This window comes from Neolamprologus brichardi, chromosome 2 (assembly GCF_056152115.1).
Source record: "Neolamprologus brichardi isolate AB-2024 chromosome 2, ASM5615211v1, whole genome shotgun sequence".
In the NCBI taxonomy this organism is placed as follows: Eukaryota; Metazoa; Chordata; class Actinopteri; order Cichliformes; family Cichlidae; genus Neolamprologus; species Neolamprologus brichardi.
Window position 1 is genome coordinate 1,596,388 of NC_142105.1, and position 22,885 is coordinate 1,619,272.

Consider the following 22,885-nt stretch of genomic DNA (forward strand, 5'->3'; position numbering starts at 1 on the left):
GATTACTTTTTTCAAGTAACGAGTAAAGTAAGGGATTACTATTGCAAAAACGGTAATTAGATTACCGTTACTTTCCCGTAGGAACGCTGCGTTACTGCGTTACTAAAACCGTGATTTTTTGCGAGAATGTCTCATGACAGTGACATAAGCGAGTGCGACGTTCGTGACAACAGCTGTGTGCAGATCAACAATGGATCATATATCGAGTGCAGAGAGAGTATGAGCGTGCAGCGTTTAAAGCGTGGAAGTACTGACCTTACTTTGAGTTTGATTCGTAAAAAGTGACAAAAACATTAGTGTCCGTTGTGCGTGGGAAGAAAACTTCTTTTTACAGAGAAAAAAACCCCTAAACTTCCAAACAAGCACCGAGTAGCTACGACGTAATGGGAAACTCACAGAGAAACTCGCGGATTCTTCCACTGACCGCTGCACACCTGCACCAGGATAAACCTCCGCCTACTCTACTCCTGCTTTACAGGTGAAAATAGAGCAAAAGGACCGCTAGTCTTTGACTTTATTTATTTTCTGCTGTGTTTTACTTGCATCTGAAAGAATGAGTGTAAAGACAAAAAAATAATTAAAAAAAAAAAAAAAAAAAAAAAAATATATATATATATATATATATATATTTATTATTCAATTCAATTTCAATTCAATTTTATTTATATAGCGCCAAATCACAACAAATGTCGCCTCAAGGCGCTTCATAGATACAGAGAAAAAATTATGTGCTGGAATGTGCAGAAAATAGGTTTAAATGTTAAACTAATTTCTTCCAGTCAGATAATGGTGCATATAATTAAAATTTTGCTTCATGCATAAAGTTAAAAGATTAAAACTAACAAAACAAGTTTTAAAAAGAGACTTTTCCATTTGATTACATTTTGTATGATGGATTATGTAGAAAAAGTAGAATTGGGCTGAAAGATCTATCGCTTTATCACCTATTCAGGTTGTAAATCATGTTTTTAAAAAGTAACTAAGTAACTAAGTAACTAAGTAATTAATTACTTTTGAAAATAAGTAATCAGTAAAGTAACGGGATTACTTTTTTGGGGAAGTAATCAGTAATTAATTACTGATTACTTTTTTCAAGTAACTTGACCAACACTGGTCACCACCCATCTTGAGGAGTTTGCCCCCTCACATACAGTGGGGCAAAAAAGTATTTAGTCAGCCACCGATTGTGCAAGTTCCCCCACTTAAAATGATGACAGAGGTCAGTAATTTGCACCAGAGGTACACTTCAACTGTGAGAGACAGAATGTGAAAAAAAAATCCATGAATTCACATGGTAGGATTTGTAAAGAATTTATTCGTAAATCAGGGTGGAAAATAAGTATTTGGTCACCTCAAACAAGGAAAATCCCTGGCTCTCACAGACCTGTAACGTCTTCTGTAAGAAGCTTTTCTGTCCTCCACTCGTTACCTGTATGAATGGCACCTGTTTGACCTCATCATCTGTATAAAAGACACCTGTCCACAGCCTCAACCAGTCAGACTCCAAACTCCGCCATGGCCAAGACCAAAGAGCTTTCGAAGGACACCAGGAAAAGAATTGTAGACCTGCACCAGACTGGGAAGAGTGAATCTACAATAGGCAAGCAGCTTGGTGTGAAAAAATCAACTGTGGGAGCAATCATCAGAAAATGGAAGACATACAAGACCACTGATAATCTCCCTCGATCTGGGGCTCCACGCAAGATCTCATCCTGTGAGGTCAAAATGATCATGAGAACGGTGAGCAAAGATCCCAGAACCACACGGGGGGACCTGGTGAATGACCTGCAGAGAGCTGGGACCAAAGTAACAAAGGTCACCATCAGTAACACACTACAACGGCAGGGAATCAAATCCCGCAGTGCCAGACGTGTTCCGCTGCTGAAGCCAGTGCATGTCCAGGCCCGTCTGAAGTTTGCCAGAGAGCACATGGATGATACAGCAGAGGATTGGGAGAATGTCATGTGGTCAGATGAAACCAAAGTAGAACTTTTTGGTATAAACTCAACTCGTCGTGTTTGGAGGAAGAAGAATACTGAGTTGCATCCCAAGAACACCATACCTACTGTGAAGCATGGGGGTGGAAACATCATGCTATGGGGCTGTTTTTCTGCCAAGGGGACAGGACGACTGATCCGTGTTAAGGACAGAATGAATGGGGCCAAGTATCGTGAGATTTTGAGCCAAAACCTCCTTCCATCAGTGAGAACTTTGAAGATGAAACGAGGCTGGGTCTTCCAACATGACAATGATCCAAAACACACCGCCCGGGCAACAAAGGAGTGGCTCCGTAAGAAGCATTTGAAAGTCCTGGAGTGGCCTAGCCAGTCTCCAGACCTCAACCCCATAGAAAATCTGTGGCGGGAGTTGAAAGTCCGTGTTGCTCGGCGACAGCCCCAAAACATCACTGCTCTTGAGAAGATCTGCATGGAGGAATGGGCCAAAATACCAGCTACTGTGTGTGCAAACCTGGTAAAGACCTATAGTAAACGTTTGACCTCTGTTATTGCCAACAAAGGTTATGTTACAAAGTATTGAGTTGTATTTTTGTTATTGACCAAATACTTATTTTCCACCCTGATTTACGAATAAATTCTTTACAAATCCTACCATGTGAATTCATGGATTTTTTTTTCACATTCTGTCTCTCACAGTTGAAGTGTACCTCTGGTGCAAATTACTGACCTCTGTCATCATTTTAAGTGGGGGAACTTGCACAATCGGTGGCTGACTAAATACTTTTTTGCCCCACTGTATACTAATGTGCCACAAACAGGACTTTAATATCACCAACCATTCCCATGTTATTACGCTGTATCCATAGAAACGGCCCACCCTGTACTTATTTAATGTGTGCAAGGTGACGAGAGGAAATGGGGCAAACATGAGAATGAAGAAAAGGGCGACTGCATCACAACAAAATGAATATGAGGACAGCCCTCTAACCCTACGTTATGGAGAAGGTGAGTGTTGTTTATGATGTGCTCCTTTTGTAAAACCTTATTTTCACCTTTGTGTGTGTGTTTGACATTGATGGTGCATCTGCTTTTCTTTGCAGGACCTTTTATGCTTTACCTTCCAGACAAATGGGTTGATGTGTTTTTTGATTTGTATTGTATGTTTTTCCTGCGCACTTACGATAAGAAGAAAGGCATTTCCCCCAACGTACAGAGTGTCAGTACTGTCCAGCAAAAACAGATGATATCCAGGGAGTGTGAGTGTTGACCCCCTACATGCCAAACTTAAGAGTAACTGTCCAGTAAACCACAGTTTTTACACCACATAAATAACATTGTTCATGTGAGCATGTGACTGAATAGCATTTATTGTATGTTTGATTGGCTGCATGCTGAATTTCCACTTGTAGTTAAGGACTTTCAACTCTGAATACAAACAACTGTGTTGCTGTTTAACTAGTCGTCAAAGCACAAAGTCCACGTCTGTGGAGCCAGCAGAGCACCGTCACTGCACGTCTGTGAGTACTCCTTTATTGTGCAGCTAAACTGCACCGTACTGAAAGTAGCTTTATGAAAACAGCTGCAGCGATGAAGAGATGTTATTATGTTATTATGGAGTTTGAACATGATGTTGTGCAGCAGCTGTATGTTGGTGCAGTGTTTCCAGCTGGGATTGCTGAGCTGTAGCTGCTCAGTAATCCAAAGTGTCTGTTTTTGAAATGAAATTATTATTTTCCTCAGATCTGCATATTGTGTAAAATATTGTGTTATTATTTAATCAACAAAAATGACGCCAAAATCAAATAACAGTGAGAAACTTGTTATGGTGCTGGGTCCTTGACCCTCTGCTACCATTTAACCTTTACTGTTTTATTATTGTATGTTTCTGCTTAATTAGTTCTTTCTTCAGGTCATTTTGAGTGTTTTATTTTAGCTTTTCCCCCTCATGTTTTAATTCTGTCTCCTAATTATTGCTAATTGTTTTAATTCCCAGAGGTTCAGTCTTCCTGTCCTGCTGTCTTCTGTGTTGTTAATTCTCTGTTTCCGTTTCTCTTTTTGTTACTTCCTGATTTATTTTGGTAGCTTCTGTCTCTTTTGTCTTCTTGGATTAATTCCAGCAGCATCTCATTATTCTGGTTTACCTCATATGTACATTTACAGCCTTTCTTCTCGTGTTGTAATGTTATATTTTTTGTATCTTTTCTGTCAGATTTCGTTTGTTGTTCTCTTTTCACAGACTCAGAGTTTCGGGAACTTTGCGTTCAGCCAAAACAAAGGTTTGTGTTTAGTTTAACTGTCTGCTGGTGATGGTCTTATCTTCCTCTAAATAAAATCCAGGTGAATAATGAACATTATGAACGGCTGCAGAGCTGCAAACTGAAATGTTGACAAACCCTGTTTGGTCTTTTTCTGGTCGTACGGCCGTGGACAGCATGTTAAACGAGTCTCAGATGGTTTTCACACTTAACGATAATTCATTCATCAACTGGATTTGATGAGCAGGACCTGGCTGCTACTTTCATCACTTTTCATCAAACGTTTTTTGAATCCTTCAACTGACCGTGCAGCAAAGATCCACCTGCTGCTGCCCCACACAAATGTGTGACTGTGCCTGTACAAGCAGTCAAAGGTGGAGCCGTCGCTGAGAATCTGCAGAGCCTGATGAACCCAGAGATAAAGCACAGACATGATATGCTCTCAACAAATTAACGTGACAAAGTTGACGTCTGGAGAAATATTTGATCATTCTGCTCTTACATTTGCTGTTTCACAGTATTTGGCCCAGAGACTCTCATACAGTGTTCCTACTGGCAAAAACAAAGCCAGGTCACCATCATTAAACTGCTGCTTCATTGAAATATTTCATCCTGACCTGAAACCTTTCCAGGTTCTGTTTTGAGTGCCAGAAACCATGAACATAATCTATGAAATGCACAGGTTCATCTGAGACCACTGATGCTGCAGCACAAAGGTCCTCATGCCTTTGACCAAAGACCAAGTAATTAGGGTTCAACCTCGTGCTCTGCCAACAGAAGCCGTCGTAAACCTGCAGTCACCTTTCATTTCTGTGCCACCTCGTGGAGCCACCTTATGAACCAGTACGTCCCTCTACAGGAAATATACAGACGCTGCACTTCTAACTTCACTAAGCTGCACTTAGTAGCATCAGCACACTGTGCTTGAATTAGCTCTTGCTGGGAAACTGAAAAATGTTCAGTAATATTTAAATCTGGTTCTGTACACAAGGAGTGGTTACTCTCAGCCCCACAAACAAGCGACACACTGACCGGTGTCCTGAGAAAAGGACGACACCGAAGCCAAAATGGATTCTTTGCTCCTGTCACAGATTGTTTTCACAGGCTGCCGTGTTATCTTTACCTTAGTGATACAAATATATCTGTACAGTAATAACCTTTCTTGCTGGTTAAATAACTAGACAACAGACTGTTAACTGGTCTGCATTTTAACTGGCCCAGGGACGTTTCGATGGTGATGAATACAAATCTTTTGTCCACAGCGTCCAGTATGGAGCTGTGTCCTTCTCCTTTAGGCCTGGAAAAAGAACATGCAACTCTCTTTACCACTGACTCCCTCCACTTCCTGCATGAACTGATTTCCACATTTGATGAGGAGGTGGACGAGGTAGGACAGCCAAACAAACCTCTTTGTGAATAAACGAAGGACTTGTTTGAGTCAGGATGATTCTCTCTCCAGATTCTACAGCTGAGAGTGTCTAAAAAGGCTCAGCTGGATCTCACAGGTGATCTGCCAAGCTTCCTGGAAAGTAGCAGACATATCAGGAGAGACCCAGACTGGAAGGTCCTTCCCGTCCCCTCGAGGCTCCAAAAGAGACGCGTAGATATTGGAGACTTGGCACCCTGCGATACTGAGCGCTTCATTAAAGCTCTTCTGTCACCAGCACAAGGCATACAGGTGCTACACAGGTGCAATAATGCAGCACATAGAGCTAAAGGTTTAATGTTCACACTGGGTTTGTTTTTGGTGCAGAAATGTTGATTTGTTTTGTGTTCGTTTCAGCATTATTAAACTCACAATCCCAAAAAGGTCAGACTTGTAAATACAAACAGCTGTAATGATCTGCTAATTTCATAAACCTGTTTTATGACCATAGAACATATGAAAAGTTTAAAACAACAGAATTTACCATCTGTGTAGGATCATAGTTGCTCATCAGTCCTCGGTCTTCTTTGGTCGCACATTAAGTGTTTTAAATTGGTGAAATTTATTTTTTTGGTCGTTTCAAACAGGTGAAAATTCTAATTCTTATGTTTTCTAAAAGGGAACAGGGACACAATTTGAGGGGGGAATTAAATTTAAAACATCCTCGTATTCGTACAACATTAAAGTAAAGATATGAAGCAAAGTCCGAGCATGGCACAGTTTAAACAGCGGTTTAAGGATGTGGTTTTTACAGGGTACAGGGACGAGGTAGAGATCTGATCGGGTGTTCTTGTCCAATAATTTCATGTGTGTGCGGGTGCACGGGTATGTTGGTATGGGTGTATATATCTGTAGGTTGTGTATCCTTTGAGGTGTTACTGGGGTTATTGAAAATGTGCATATGTGTATATACGTATGTATGGATAGATGGAAACATATATGTATATATATATATAAAAAAATGAATAATAAAAAAAAATACACATGACATATAATGTAATTGCAAGGAGGTATTTCTGTAGTCTATTGATTACTAGACAGTGGAAAAGGGGTGGGATTAAATAAGTTTGTGCTTCTTCCTTTTTGAACATCAAAGTTATTTGTAGTTGTTTTTGCTCGTTTTCCTTTTGTTTTGCTTTGTTTGTTTGTCTTTTAATTCTATGTTGTACTTTTTCAACATGTTCAAAATAAAGATTCAATCAATCAATCAAAATCCAAAAAAATGGGGAGGACTTAGCTAAACCAGAACCAAAACCCTCGATAGATTAGTTTCCTCTCAGACCGTTTAATCTAATGTCAGCCAACCAGTTTGGAGATTTGGAGAGTTTGGTAACCATGTCTGACATTGTTACTTAAATGTATATATTAATGTTGTTTCTTCTGAGTCCTTGCTGACTTTTTTTCTTACAGAGCTCTTTTTGGTCTCTGCAGGTTGACTTTGATGATGGAAACTGCCCGACGTATTACAACCAGATCAAAGGCATTTACAATGTTTGTAAAGCAGTGCACAACCTGCTTCCCAGTAAGAGCTCTACTTTATCTTCAGTTTACTCTGAGAGTCCGTACAGTCTTAGTAAAAAGGAAGAACATTATATTGCCAAAAGTCTTTACTCATCTGCCTTCACATACATATGAACTGACAGCCAGGCTTAATCCACAGGGTTTAATATGATATCGTCTACACTGTGCAGATTTACCTCTTTGGGAAGAACTTCTAGAAGGTTTAGGAGTATATTTATGGGAATATTTTACCGTTCTTCCAAAAACACATTTGTGAGGAGCAAATCTGAACGTGAAGTTTAGACGTCTGTAGCTACTGTCTTTGGTTGGTGACCTCTGCTCACTATGGGCCACATGACCCTGCTCTGTAATTTTACCTGGGCTTAGGGATGCAACGATACCAATTTTTTCAAACCGACACAATACCGATACTTGGATCTGAGTACTCGCCGATACTGAGTACAAAAGCCGATACTTCTACCACACACACACACACACACACAACTGCAATGAATTGGAAGACAGGTTTTATTTTATTCTCTGCCGATAAAAAATAAAATCGTAATAAAAATGACCACAAAAAAATTTCAAGTGAAAAATAAGCACTTCTGTTAAATTATTGCAGAGTCTCCACATTGTAATTTAACAAAATATCACTGAACTATTGGCACTGTCTCGAGCTTTCAGAATAATAAATAAACACTTCTGTTTATTTATTATATTTCATATCGCGGCTCGAGTATGCTGAGAAGACGGTGCAATCCTATATTTTCCACGACCGGCATTGGCTGGTCATCCAGAGCGATAAAATGAGTCGAGCCTCTGTTATTTTAACTGCCCGTGGATTTTCTCTTGACATTTTTCTTCACTTTTCCAAAACCTGAGTTAAAGTTGGCTGTTCCACACTGCTGACATTTTGTTTAGCCTAGCTACAGCAGCCTCCAGTTTCTCTTTTTTTATCTGGAGCCGCCAGTCTCACTCGTCTAACCCTGTGCCTGTTTAGCGCGGGATGTCCCCCTAGTGGCCAATCTAAAAAACTACAACAAAAATGACAATCCACCCTCTGATTAATGAAATAAGTTGGTATCGGTTCATGGTATCGGTTAACTTTTACGAGTATGAGTACACACATATTTTACAGTATCGGCCCCGATACCCGATACCAGTATCGGTATCGGTGCATCCCTACCTGGGCTACCACTTTGTTTCTGTTGTTCTCGTCCACTCCTACTTTGATATAATACTTGAATGTGGAATATTTAGCAGCAAGGAAATGTGTCCTTCATCCTCTCACTGCACCATGCTGGAATCCCCCGAGCTCCTGGGAGTAACCCATTAGGCTTTGATGTTTTTACATTCAAGTTTTAACTTGTAAATCTGTAGAAAAATCCTTTAAAACAGCTGTTTTTATTTTTACCATGTTTTCTCACGAGCTATTCCTCCGGCGTCCTTCATCTGCAGATGTTCCTCATATATCTCAGGCTCCCGTGCTGATGCTGCGCCCCCGTGCGTGGAACATGGTGGAGCACAACATGATGGTAGTATTGAATTTTCATCAGTGGTTGTTTTGTTGGAAGCAATCGAATGTGGTCTGAATACATAAGGATCATAGACGTGAAAGGATTGGTGAGAAAAATAACACGTGTGCTTTTCTGTCGTCAGGTGGAGGGGAAAGAAGCTCCCGGTCCTCTCTTTGACTTCGGGCTCCTCATGTTTCACTGTGGAAAGGCACTGTTTGAACACAAGAGTGGACCCTTTTTCTACCTGTCCAAAGTAACACACGTGCAAACCTACATGTGTTCAAACATGCGGATGATTTCATTTATCTGCGTTTGCACTGTTATCCTTTATCTGTAGGTGGAGGGCTACATGGAGGCCAGACTCTGGAACAAAATATTTGTTTGGACACAGCAGAAGGTTTGCACTGTTTGTGGTGTTTATGTATAAACTTGTTTTTGTACTACGTCTTGTGTTTCTGGCTTGTAGCCGCTGTGCACTGACAGCAGCCTGACACCGGCCTTCCCTGTGCTCTCATGCACCTTTAGAAGAGAGTTTAATGTGGAAGAAGTGGTTGATAAAGACCGACAAAAGAGAAAAAAAGATGAAAAGCTAAAAGCATTTTATCCTTTAACCTCAGGCCCTCTACAAGAGGCCGAGGTGAGCCTGAAGGCCGCGTGCAGCATCTTTGGTGTTTCCGGGACTTCTCTGGACAGATGTCTCACATGTCATTCCTGGGATCTACTGAACCCCAGGAACTGTATATATAACAATTATATATAGGTACATATAATTATGTTGAATCTCAAAACACAGGCTGTTAGTGCAACATACTCTTTGACTAACCAATGCTAACTAACTAGCCTGGTGTAAACTGTCCAAAGCGTGATCCTTCTATTCTTGTCCCAGTGTTACAGAGACATGCTGGCCAGGACAGTCCCACAACAGTTAGAGCCTAAAGGGACTGGATGCATTGTTGACTGTGTATATATGTATCTGACTGAATCCGTGTCTCACATGTGTCTAGCTGGGTCTTCCTCTGGGCAGCATCAAGGCCACAGTGCTGATTGAAAACGTGTTGGCAGCCTTTGAGATGGAGGAGATTCTCTATGAGCTGCAGGAGCATTCAGCAGGACTCAACTGTGGTATCTGGGATTACTCTGCCTCCTTTGTCAATAAGTTTGGTGAGTTGAAAATTCTAGATTTTAGTCTGTGAAAAATCTGGACCCCACGCAGCGTTCAGGTTTCTTTTATTTAACACACAGAAATGTTTCTTTGTGGTTTGGCACCGAGGTCTTTTACAGGCAGTCAGCTTTGCATCTGACTCCACACTCTGAGGTCTCTAGTCTCAGGTCCCTGGCGTTACTACAAGGAAGGAGACCTCGTTAGCACAACACCTGCCTCATCGGCCTTTCCCGCACCACCCCTCCATGGCAGCAGAGCCAGAGACCACACCGCCTCACTGAGGCCGGGGCTGCATCCGGCCAAACCTAGACCCGTCAGTCAAAGGGCTGAGGGAACCGCCTAACCTCCTTTTTGGTCTTGGGATGGGGCAGGATCCAATGCGGCCATGTCCTGCACCTGCACGCCTCACAAGGGGTAGCCCAAATGCCTGGGGCAGCTCCAGCACTGCAAACAACAGAGGGCCTAGCCAGCACTCTCAATTGCATTCATCCTTGTGAATGAACGTATGGACTTTTAAGTCTTATTCAGCTGCTCCAGCAGCCCGTCACTCTGAGGATGGTAGATGCTGGTCCCAACAGATTTAATGCCCCCTAATTTTTACACCTCTTGTAGTGTGTGAGACATGAATGATGTGTGCTGGTCAGGCAGTATCTCTTTCGGGATGCCGGCCCGGGAGATGAACTGAAACAGTGCCTGCAGCACACTCTCTGCAGAAAAGGTGTGCAGTGGCAATGCTTCTGGATATCGCGTTAATAACACACCAGAGCCAATACAAAGTGATTGCCACTTGCACTCTGGCGATGGCTCGATTAAGTCCATGCTTAAGCACTCAAATGGGATCGCCCTTAATCGCAGTGGCTGCAAGGGCGTTTTTGCAATGGCCGGCTGGCTAACCAACTGACATTCCGGGCTGGATGTGGGAGTGGGAAAGAACGCCACTCTGCTCCTTCTGCCATGGCTGCCAGGTGGACAGCCAGGGTGAGCGCAGCCTCCAGGCTCGCTGACCAATGGCAGTGGAACCGGGCAGCCTCTCCACGAACTGCTCGACCTTTGCCAACACATGGGCCTCACCCTCTGATGGCTCAGGCTGCAGCCCCCTCATCACATCATGCAATTTCCAGGCCCACGTGAATGGCCGGTCCTCCCCCTTCATCTGGCTGGCCCAGAACCACCAGCAATGATCTTCCAGGCGATCCAGCACAGCCGGACAGATGTCCCAGAAGTTACCTCGTGAGGCTGGTGGCAGGCGGTGCCGTCTGGTCCTCCCCTGACAACAGCGGCAGCAGCCGCGGTGCACCGCCCTGCTGCAGGCCACTGGCACACCTCCCCTGTGGCCCAGAATGCCTTCAGGAAACCTGTGGGTCATCACCTTTCCCCATCCAGTGCACAGTCACCTCCAGAGGAAGGGGGGGCGGCAACGGGGTCACCCTGACCAGCCGCTCCAGCACCTGCATCTGCTTGTCAGCCTTTTCCCGCAGCTTGTCCAGCTGATCCTTCTGGGCAGCTGCCTGCTCGCGTTGCATGGCCACGATCTCTGCCAGCATCAGCAACTAAATTGGCTGCGCGGGCGGCGTGGCCTGAGGGTCGGACTGTGAAAATCTGGACACACAGAAATGTTTCTTTGTGGTTTGGCACGAGGCCTTTTCCAGACAGTCAGCCCTCCACTGCAGCAGAGCTGGAGACCACACTCCTGACACACCCCTGTCATTTTAGGTTTTTTCCTTCATTTCTGCACCAATTCTTGTGAAACCACAGATCTTCTACTGAAATTCAGCTGATTTCCATATTGATATTAAAGCCATAGTACTTCAGATAATATTATAATTATGATATTATGTTTCCAATCTAAATCTGACTACAAAATAATATTTTAGATTTCCTTTTATATTATATATATATATATATATATATATATATATATATATATATATATATATATATATATATATATATATTTTTTTTTTTTTTTTTTTTTTTTTCCCTGGGACTTAAGTGTTAAACCGCAGCCTAGTGGAAACCTTAGTAACTCTTAACAGTGCAGCAACTTTTCACAGTGCATAAAGTGTACAACAAAGGACGTGATCAAAAAGTCAAACTGAATTGAAGAAGTTCTCCAGGTCACCTACCAGCCTTCCTGTTGCCTGACCGCCATAAATACGTGAACATGGAGAAGCATTTTCTGCGCAGCTACATGGATCTGTTGGTTAAGACGTGTCATCGGCGAGGAGCATTGGCCACTGGAGGCATGGCTGCCCTGCTGCTGCCTGAAGACCCACTCAGTGACACCTATAGGAGAGTGTTGGCTTCTGTCACAAGGTAGAAATATCTCCCATTAGATACATGCATGCTCATAGCCTGAACAGGCAGGCTTGTACATAGACTGTATGTGAAAAAATGTTCAGTTTCAGTTTCTAAATAAACGTGTTTATTATTTAGGGGAAAAAAATCAATCCTATATGGCCCTGTGTAAAAAAAATGTGACCTGAATCCAGTTGATATGCTTAGGTTATATGACCTTAAACAGGTGGTTCATGCTTGAAAACCCTCCAATGTGGCATGAATGTCGTCTTCATAAAAACACTTTTATGAAGACGAGTGGGCCAGAATTCCTCCAATGCGCCATGAAAGACTCATAGCCGGTGTTGGGGAGTAACGGAATACATGCCTCGCCGTTACATATTTAAAATACAAACTATGAGTAACTGTATTCCGTTACAGTTACCGTTTAAAAAGGTGGTATTTAGAATACAGTTACTTTGTTGAAATAAAGGGATTACACGGCGGTACTTTCCTGTTTCATGTATTACTCTATGCCCTCTCTATTTTCAGTTCCACGCTGGTGGAAACCCAAACAAAATGCGCATTAAGAGGCTCTAATGTCTGTATCTCAATCTCGCCGCCCATTTCACCACTGCTTGCAGCAGCATAATGATGTGAAGAAATATGTTAAAGAATTATTCACAAAAATGATTTAATATGAAGGCAATAGCAGAGTGTTACAGGCATCGCCCTGATGCATGGAGCCTCATAGGCAGTGTAGTCCGTGCTGCAGGGAGAATGGACTGCCATACCCGTTATGTGTCTGTGAGCGAGGGAGGGAGAAAAAGGAAAAGTACGAGCTGTCATCGAGCAGAAACGGGAGCTGGAAGCATGTAAATATAATAATAACCACTGCAGCCAAGAAGAGAGCCTGACGAGCCCAGCTGTAAGTAAGCTGTTAAGACTCGACTGTACACCGTGTTCGTGTTTTCCTCTGAAACAATAAGTTCTGTTGGAGCAGCCTTTCAACGCCTCTCTCTGTCTCTGCTAGCAAAGTTGACCCAGACAACAAAGTTAAGCTAGTTTTCAGCTACGAGCCCGACACGGATCCCACCGTATTAGTCAGAGGTCCCTTTACTACGGTTCAGAGCCTTTATATACCTGTTCACACAGGGACATGTAGGTTTGGACTCATCCCCTTAAAAATAAACACATAGTTCTTGCTTGTTATCTTTGTCTAATAGTTAAATTTGTTTGATCCACACAGCGACAAAAGTATACATAAAGTATCAAAACTATATGCACCCCCACTAATATTTGATTAGAAATGACAAATTACTCACTAGATGCTCTTTTTAGCCTTCAACAAGCTCCTGGCATTATTTTGCTAGATATCTGACCATTCTCCTTGGCAGAATTGGTAGAGTTTCAATTATTTGGTTTCCTGGTTTATAAGGATGAGCGTAGTCTACACATTTTCAGTAGTGTTGAAGTTGGGGCTTTGGGAAGACCAATCCAGAAGTGTACAGTCCATTTCTGCAGATTCCAGGATCATCAACTGAAACAATTGTACATAAAAATACATTTTTGGGGTGTGTCCCCTGTCTGAAAGAAGACCCAAACTGCCACCTCTATATGAGAGAAAATGTGTTAGGATGTTCAGGAACAACCCAGGAACCACCAAGCTTACCTAGAACTGAAACACAGTGAAGAAAGTTTTACACCAACATGACTGAAAAGGTGTCGACCAAGAAAGAAGCCTCTGCTCCAAAATCGGCTGCTTCAAGTCAGCTGAAATTTGCAGATATCCACATGGAAAAGAAAATGGCTTCTGGTGAACCATATTATGGTCAGACAAGAAAATGTTGCTCTTTTAGCCACAAGGAGGAGAAGAAAAAGTGGGTTAGCTTCACTAGGGTTAGGTTTAGCTTTCAAACCTAAGAATACTGCACCAAGTATAGTGGCAGTACAATCATGCTCTGAGACTGTTTTGCTGACAGTGGTACTTAAAGAAGCAGCTTTATTGTGCTGTGCAAAAGACACTCAAAAATGAAACTCACGAAAAACAAACTAGAAACTGGAAACTAAAAACTAAAACTTGGAACAGGCAGTCATGAGGGGAAACCAGAAACATGGAGAAACTCACAGCACATGGGTGTGGGAAGTGGAAAACACAGGGCGTAAATAGACCGAGAAGTAGCTGTCGGTGGCAGTGTCATGGTTGGTGGTCGACCACGTGGTCAACGGTACTTCACAGGGGCCCGGCAGAGGTGACGAACCTTCTCAGGGGCCTCACCCATCCAGCTCTGGTTTCTCTGGCCGGGGCTGCACAGGACTTGCAACAGGCTCCGGTGATGGGTGTCCCTCATGCTCAGGCTGCGAGGGACCGCCTGCCTTGACCTCTGCAGCAGGTGGTGGCATGAAGGCTGCAGGTGGCTGGACAGGCTCGGCTGATTCTCCAGCTGGCAAGGCTTTGATCAGTGGTTGTTCATCGATGGTCATGCCAATTTGCATATTAATGACCCATCGTTCATTCAGTGGGCTGGTTTATTAGATTGGGCAAACCTGCAGTCAGCTGAGACTGAAGAAGTCACCTGGATGAGTGATGAAACACTTCTCCCACTGAAAACGTCCAGATGAACAGAATCAACCTTTTGGGTAAACATACAACATAAATACACAAGAGGGTGATGAGGGAGGAGGAAGAAGAAACATATGAGGAACACAGCTGAGGCAAATACACATAATGGCAAGAGAGGAGGAAGCAAAACTGAGCACACTGAACATAGGATGTGACACTGTCAAACAAACAGGAAACACTAAGACACAGATTAAAAATACCAGTCAACATATACTGGTCAAATACACAGTTAGACACAGGCTGGGAGGAAGGAACGGGGGAAAGACAGAAAAACCCACCCGACCTGTTCCAGACCCTGACAGGATCCAGACCTCGACTTCTCCTTTGATCATGTACTGTAGTTAAGGTCTTCAAGTCCTCACAACCTTCTGAAATCACCTTGATGCAAACTCAAACACTCAAGTAAGGAAATCTCAGAAAGTCGATCCCATTTTAATCCCCAATGGATTAAAATCCCAGTCATTTCATATCAAATGAACAGAGCCCACTTTGTGTGATTTCCTTACCTGGATAATTGAGCATCAAGTGAAATTGTAAAAGTCCCCTGGATGAGTGAAAGATGTTTCTCCCACAGAAAATAAAACTTCCAGATGAACAGGATCAACTTCCTGGAAAATTGTTCCAGAATTTGTAGATGGTGTTTTTTATAGATTGGTGAACCTACCCCCATCTTTACTTCTTTACTTCTCCAGTACGTGCCATGTTACTGACATGTTGCCAGTTAGCCTGTGACTAAAATATGGGTTTCTGAGATTAGATATAGCATTTTATTTTTATTTACATTTTACAGTGTGTGCTTGTGTGTGAGTGTGTGAGTGTGCGTGGATAAGTGTGTGTGTATAACGTCTGTATTTGGTATATATGTATTTTATTAAACTCAAGAAATGTTCATTATTGTTTTCCCCCACAGGTTATAGCATATGAAAATATGACAATACATACAATCTGAATACATATTCAGTGATGTCCGCTGATCCAGTTGTGTTTTTCCACCTTTCAGGTTGAAGTTACTAGAGATTACTGCAGGTGTGGATGGTTTCATGGTATATGACCTAAATTTGGTTGAGCCCATGCAGAAAGTGAGCATATAAAGCTTTATATGCATATAAAGTTACAGTGATTGGCATATGTGAACGTGTGTGGTAATCCTTCATCTTTTCCAGCTCTTCAAGGTCCACACTGACGGAGATAACCAGCTCGACCAGCTCCGAAATGACGTGACTGTATTTCCTGAAGACTTGCTATCCATGCCTTCAGTTAGTGGTTGCTCTTACTGCAGAACACACCTCAATAAACTTAGTAATATTACAGTTAGCATTACATTTAATTGATTGAAATACATCAGATTTTAGTGTGGGTAGGAAACCTTCATCAAACAGGAAGAGGGAGGCTTTCACATCTAGATGATGTTAGACATGAGTGAAAACATCCAGATGCATACGATATAGTTTTTTAATAATCTGTCCACAGAATAACCTCTTTGCCTCATTTATTTTACATGATGAATCAAACATTGTGTTCTTTTCCTAAAGATATTTAATTATAATTATATATAACATAAAAGTCAAATCAAAAATCTCTAAGGGAGATTTGCAAATGAGCTTGCATCTATTTCCCTGAGCTTGATAGTACGACGTGTAAGTGTAAAATAAAGTTTTGGTGTGCTGTATTCTTCGTAGGGAGGAGTCACGCTTAATGGTTTGAAGTGTAACATTGCAGTTGGTGTGCTCTTTATTAATGCTTGGCTATCAGGTTTGTACTTTTATATTATCCATGGAAAAATGCTTATATGCACTAAATGCTATATACCTGTATGTGTTGGCTGTTGATACCATTTTGTGCTTCTAAGGTAAAGGCCACTTCTTCTACAGAGGCCAGGTTGAAGATTCTGCCACAGCAGAAATTTCTAGATCGCAGGTGAGTTTTCAAAGCGAGTGCCACAGAGCATATGTTGCTGAGATTCATGCAGAGCTTGATCTACACCCACAAGTAATTAGTATTTAGGATATATTTAAATGTTTTTGACAATGTTGTTTGGGAAACAAGCACATTTCTTTTTTAAATTTGCTCTAATAGATACATATTTAACACAGTGACTAAGATGCACCCTGTAATTTGTTTGTTTGTTTGTTTGTTTTTGTTTTTCATTCAGTGTCATGTGGCGTGCTTCTTTCTCCTTTTGGCTGCATTTCTTTTAAAGTATCACTGAATAGGTTTTGCTTGTGGGTTAATTACTTCATGTACAGTCAGTGTTGGGAAGGTTACTTTTAAAAAAGTAGTTTGTAACATATTCCATGAAGTTACTTAATGTGAGTAACGTATTCTGAATACTTTGGATTACTTGATATATTGTCATGCCTTTTACAACTACATGAATGTACTATTGCTGTGATTTATTACTATTACTGAAGGCTACCTGCAACCAAGCTAACATTGTTAGCTGAGGTTAGTTCATCGACTGCAGACTGTTAGACTTGATGGAGTAACAGTAGGTGGACATTAGGTAAGGCTGCACTTTTTGCAGTTTCTGTATCAGTAATATGTTTTCTTTCTGTCTGCTTTCAGAACTGTACATGATTATTTGCAGCTAGCAGGTTGTAATGCAGCGTTCATTAATAGTAATAAATCACACAGCAGTAGTACATCCAAGATAAGAAGTGGCACATAACCCAGGTAGTTACCACAAGTAAAACAAGCTAGCTGCAGTAGGCTAATGTTAGTTTTTCTTTAAAAAGAACGTACTTCCAGATGTTTCTTCAGGTTGGAGTCTTTTGAAGCTGAGAGCAGTTTGGTTGCTGGCAAACAGAGTTTGCATTGCACGGTCAGATTTCATCCGTTTCTTCTTTAAATGTGAAGTGTGTCGGAATTTCCGAGTAAGAAATGCCTTCCTGCCCGTGCACTGCTGGCTCTGTTGTGCTGTGCTGGACATTGTTCTGGTGTTCCCCAGGGTTCTGTACTGGGCCCCAAACTATTTCTTATTTATAAAAATACATTTGTAGAGTATCTGATATATTAAAACTGGTTTTATTTTCAGATGACACAAATAGTTTTGTTCTGGGGCAATCTAATGGAACTGCTGGGTATATTTTGACAGGAACAAACTATGTAAAACCAAAATGATGTTATTTGTAAATCCTCAGATGAAGTCAAAGTGCAGATTGATCTAGATTGTGTGGAAACTGAAAGAGTTCATGAACATGAGGTTCTTGGTGTAATACTGGATTACAAAATAAGCTGGAAATCTCATATAAAACGTGTACAGAACAAAGTTTCAAGAAGCTTTTCAATATTGAGTAAAGCAAAACACATTCTGGACCACAAATCACTCCACAGTCTTCACCGTTCACTGATTTCACCGTATTTGAATTACTGTGCACTCAGCTCTGGGTGGACGTTTTTCTCAAATTTCAGCCTGTAAGATTCTGGCGCTCATTCGTTGTTTTAAAGAGCAAATGATCTTTGGCCAGTTTTTAGAAGGGCTGATTGAGAGGTGGAAAGACTGTCACATACAGCTGCTCCATCTTCATCTCTTACACATGAATGCCTTTGACCTCAAACTGCTCCTGTTGACTCCACCTCCTTTATGCACACAGCTGTGGCTCCACTGTAGATGTACCTGTTTGAGGACAGAGATTTAGGCAGTGGGGCAAGATTACCAGCAACAGCACCCAGTTGAACTCCCTCTACAGGAGCTTGCTTACCAAACAACACCTTTCATCCAGCTTTGTGCACAGAGCTCCTTCAGCTATTTTTTTTCTTGACATTTAAGGATACGGGCACATGAAGTTTGTTAAGTGTGTAAGATTATCTTCCTATCAAACTTAAACTCCATCTACTCTAGTGTCCCCTGGGCTAGGGGTGACCTAGTCCTACTATGAAATGTAACTCCCCACTCTCAAATAAAGGACAGCAATGCAGAAAAACTGCCAGACAGCAGTGTATTTGCTTCAGAGGTGAGCAATGCCAACACAACAAAGACTTGAATAACAAATCTTCAAGGTCCATCAGCAATAACCAAGAAAACCAACTTCTCACTGCTACTAATCTGCTCCCAGCTGTTCTGTATGTTCTGTGGATACTCTTAAACATTATTTAACTGCTGCCTCTGTGTTGGTGCAGAGATGCAAAGTGGCTGTCAGCTGGAGGTTAACAGACCGCAGTCCATCCAATCATGCAATCCACATCAACTTCCACCCAATAGAAGTGGAAGCTAATCCGCAGTCTCCACCTGTGTCACAGCATACACATAGACATGCACTCGTTCACACCATGGAAGAGGGGAAACTGCGTGCACCTGCACACACTCTGTCAGTGCGTCCCAGGGCCGCTGTGGCTACAATGTAGCTGCCATCACCAGTGTGTGAATGGGTGGATGACTGAATGTAGTGTGAAGCGCTTTGGGGTCCTTAGGGACTAAGTAAAGCGCTATATAAATACAGGCCATTTACCATTTAATGGGAGGAGCCAACTTAACATGAGCCGTGATCATAGATCATAAGAACATGTTTTGTTTTGTGTGTTTGTCAGGTGTGGCAGTGGGTCCGTCATCAGACCCGTCTGGAGGACGATGGCAGGGTGGTGAGCAGGCAGCTGGTGACTGACCTCACCAAGGAGCTCATCATGGACCTCAGTCCCCACTGTGGCTCTGTTAGGTAAGCAAATGCACCCTCTTTGAAGAGGATATGGTAGGTGAGTGGTTCCAGTGACATCCTTCATTGAAGAATATAATATATATGTTCAATGCCTTCTTAATGTAAATAATAATTGATTTTTAATTGACTGATGAATCCTGTGTCCCAGGATATTTGCACCAACTGTTTTGATTAAATGAGAGTTTTCACCATAATCTCAGCGTGGAAAAGATTTGTCAAATTATGCTACTAATGCTTTTAAATATCACAGAAAATGTGGAAAAAATGGAAATGTGACAGTTTGACAGATTCAAGAGTGTTGGTCAGGGCTGTGCAGAGATGTTTGAAGGGAGGGGGGTGCTCAAAGTTAACAGGGGCACATAGAACCAGGCTGAATAGTCGTCTTGCTAGCTTGCGCTGCGCTCAGTGGATCTGCGCTCGACAGTGCAGTCTAGGCGGAGTAGTCGAACGCAGATCCACTGAGCTCTCAACACAGACAGCATCGTCAGAAGAAAAGTTGATAAAATAAATTTAAAAATTTGTATTGTTCGATACACATGCGTACCGAACCGAAAGCACTGTATCGAACGGTTCAATACCGATACATGGAGTTGTGGGGAACTCCAGGCCTCGAGGGCTGGTGTCCTGCAGGTTTTAGATGTGTCCTTGATCCAACGCAGCTGATTTAAATGGTTAAATGACCTCCTCAACATGTCTCGAAGTTCTCCAGAGGCCTGGTAATGAACTAATCATGTGATTCAGGTGTGTTGACCCAGGGTGAGATCGAAAACCTGCAGGTTTTGGTTTTCCTAAACATGCATGTTATAGCATATGACGATGTTTTCTTTTTCTTTTCTCGCTCTGATAAAATAGGGCGGCAGAGCAGGTCACCTAGCAGGTTGGTGGTTCGTTCCCCATCTGCATGCCAAATATTCTTGCACAAGACAGTAACACCAAGTTGCTCTCCGATGCATCCACCAGAATATGGATGTGTGTGAATTTCAGACAGAAAACACTAATACAAGTGCATTGAAAATGTCTGAATCTGTGAGTGGGTGTTTGATGCAAGTTGTGTGCTCAGAGCAGCAAAGCACTATATAAAAACCAACCCATTTACCATTTATCGTTGCAAGATAGCTGCAATATTTCTGCCAGAGGGCAGTCTGAATAAATATTTTCAGGATTTTCTTTCTTTTTCAGACAGAGGTTACACACAGCAGCAAAAATGTTCCAGGAGGTGATCGCAAAGAGACATTTTCCAGACTTCATCACTACCTACCTGAACCAGGACCACACCTTCCTCAGCTCCCAGAACGCTGAACCCATGCAAGCTCTGGACAAAGACCTGAGGCGATCAAAACTGTGAAGCTATATATATACCTCTGTGTGTGCTGGTGTGTTGGTGTGATGGGGGCATAGATACATCTGACAGCTCAGATATTTAAACCCTACCTGGGACTGTCCTTTAATGGGTTACTGAACCACTATTACCAGGTGTTTCAGGTCAATTATGAGCTATTGAGGTCATCAGATGCAAGATGTGAGTGAGGCACCTGGGAAGGGATCTCAGGACTGTAGTGTAGGTGGCAGATGGTGTTATAAGCTCTGTTTAAAGATGGCCGTTCATTAGGTTATCTAAGTTCTCTGTTTATTAGATTCCCCTTGTGTTTTCAACCCCTGTGTTAAGCCTCCTTTGTCCTTTATGTGTTTCATGTCTGCATGTCTTGTGTTGTCAAGTTCATGTTGTCGTGTCTGCGTCTCATTATGTTTCCTGTTTTATTTTGAAGAGGTCCTGTGTTCCTGTGTTCAATGTGTTTAGTTTTACGTTTCTCCTGTAACGTCGGTATGTGCATGTGTGTCAGCTGTTTCCTCATGTGTTCCCACTTCCCTCATTATCTTCCTGTGTGTATTTAGTCCGTGTGCTTTCAGTCTTTCCTTGTCTGATCGTCTGCAGTTTTTCCAGGCCATTCATGCTTTCAGGCTTCCATGTTGCAGTGTTTAGAGTTTTTCTCGTCTGTTTTTCTATTCACCGAGGTTCTTCATGGTTCATGTTTCCTTTCTAGTTTACCCAGTTTAGGACATTGTTTAGTTTTGCATTGTGTTCACCATTTTATTTGTGTACCTTTTTCTGCCTCAATAAAAAGCTCATCTTCAGTTAAAGTTGAGTTGTAGTGTGACCTCACTGGGTCCACTCTTCACACTTCACAGTTTGCCCGGCAGACTGGACAAAGGAGGATTCCTCCTTCAATCCATTGGTCTTCTTGGTCCAAAATGCAGAGAGTACAACTCTGTAACTAAACAATAAAGGACATTCTTGGGTGTCAATGTTCACATTTGGACTGACTGTAATTTGTTATTATCAGCACATCCTAAAAACCTTTGTTAGGGTGCCTGGATCGTTGACTCAGTGTTTTGTGTTGATGGATTTTTGAGTCTTGTTTAATCGTTATTGTTATGTTATCTAGTTGAGTTGATCTGTATTTCTAGTTGAGGTTATTAGCTCTCATCTCTGTGTCCTTCCCTCAGTGCTCCCCTGTGAAGTCTGTCGCCCTCTCTCTCCTCCCTCTGTTCCTGTCTGTAGTCTTTTCTCCCAGTATCACACCAGTATGACTCCCAAAGTACGACTCAGTAAACAAACAAGGAATCTGAAGTCAGAACAGAAAGATACAGTTGGAAGATTAGTGACTGCTTTTATGATGCGTAGTAAACTACCCCCCCTTTCTTCTTCTCTGTTGTGTGTGTGTGTGTGTGTGTGTGTGTGTGTGTGTGTGTGTGTGTGTGTGCCTTAGAAGTCAAATTATACATTAGCCACACTTACAAAAAACATTATTTTAATTTCATTTATAACTGAGATTACAAGTTGTAAGCAGAAATCTTGTGCTCAGCCAGAAACATGTTTCCCCGCCTGCATATTTCTTGAGAAATGAAGCGTCTTTATTAAGCCCTTATTTATAAATGTTTACACAATAACAGACACCGTGTGCTCTGTGACATTGTAGTCTTCGACTTCTGCTTCCATTGGTTTGCATTTTAAACTCTCAGCCTTTCAGTTTGTTATGAACGACTTACATTTCTAACATTTTGTGATGTAAAAGTGAACCACGCAACTTTTTTATTTTCTGTATGATGGGATGACTTAAGACACGAGTTATTTAAACAATTATAAATGACAGTGTGACGGCCACGGTACTTTATGAGAGTCAAATATGTTAAGGATAATGTTTCTCAATGTAAAATTGCAAAGAACCTTTGGATAGGATACAACATCTTGTTGTTACCTCAGAACCTGCTGAACCTGCCGATATTCAAGCTGAAGAAAATTAAAAGGTTTGTTTTTGTTGCTCTACAGATTAAAGAAAAATATGTTTAACACTTCAACAAGACCCGCACCTTCAACACATGTACATTCAAATTTTGGAACAGGCTCAACATTGATGTTGTTCCTCAAACGTCTTTGACGCCATCACCGAGGCATACGACAATCTAGTGGTGAAAATCCGACAGCTGTGGATGGTACAGAGCGTTACAAAGGA

The 22,885-nt window shown here is 42.0% G+C and overlaps 1 protein-coding gene and 1 pseudogene across 1 annotated transcript; one reads left to right on the top strand and one right to left on the bottom strand.

The window, feature by feature from the left end:
- The first annotated feature begins 3,423 nt into the window (after positions 1 to 3,423).
- On the top strand, positions 3,424 to 21,834 carry ugl (ureidoglycolate lyase). The gene is made up of 16 exons (XM_087845853.1): positions 3,424 to 3,475; positions 4,195 to 4,234; positions 5,476 to 5,600; positions 5,673 to 5,891; positions 7,071 to 7,161; positions 8,601 to 8,677; positions 8,802 to 8,912; positions 8,997 to 9,056; positions 9,664 to 9,820; positions 11,939 to 12,137; positions 15,722 to 15,800; positions 15,885 to 15,977; positions 16,401 to 16,473; positions 16,571 to 16,638; positions 19,249 to 19,373; positions 20,553 to 21,834. Exons 3-16 carry the CDS (start codon positions 5,484 to 5,486, stop codon positions 20,716 to 20,718), a joined length of 1,635 nt encoding a protein of 544 aa, XP_087701979.1. The 5' UTR covers positions 3,424 to 3,475; positions 4,195 to 4,234; positions 5,476 to 5,483; the 3' UTR covers positions 20,719 to 21,834.
- On the bottom strand, positions 10,711 to 11,529 carry LOC148106026 (uncharacterized; annotated as a pseudogene).
- Positions 21,835 to 22,885: the final 1,051 nt, after the last annotated feature.

Excerpts from the sequence above, each read along its gene's own strand:
- ugl (XM_087845853.1), top strand. The coding sequence starts at position 5,484 with ATGGAGCTGTGTCCTTCTCCTTTAGGCCTGGAAAAAGAACATGCAACT. Across the intron at positions 15,978-16,400 it reads ACTTGCTATCCATGCCTTCA|GGAGGAGTCACGCTTAATGG; the intron begins GTTAGTGGTTGC and ends TATTCTTCGTAG. Across the intron at positions 19,374-20,552 it reads CCCCACTGTGGCTCTGTTAG|ACAGAGGTTACACACAGCAG; the intron begins GTAAGCAAATGC and ends TTTCTTTTTCAG.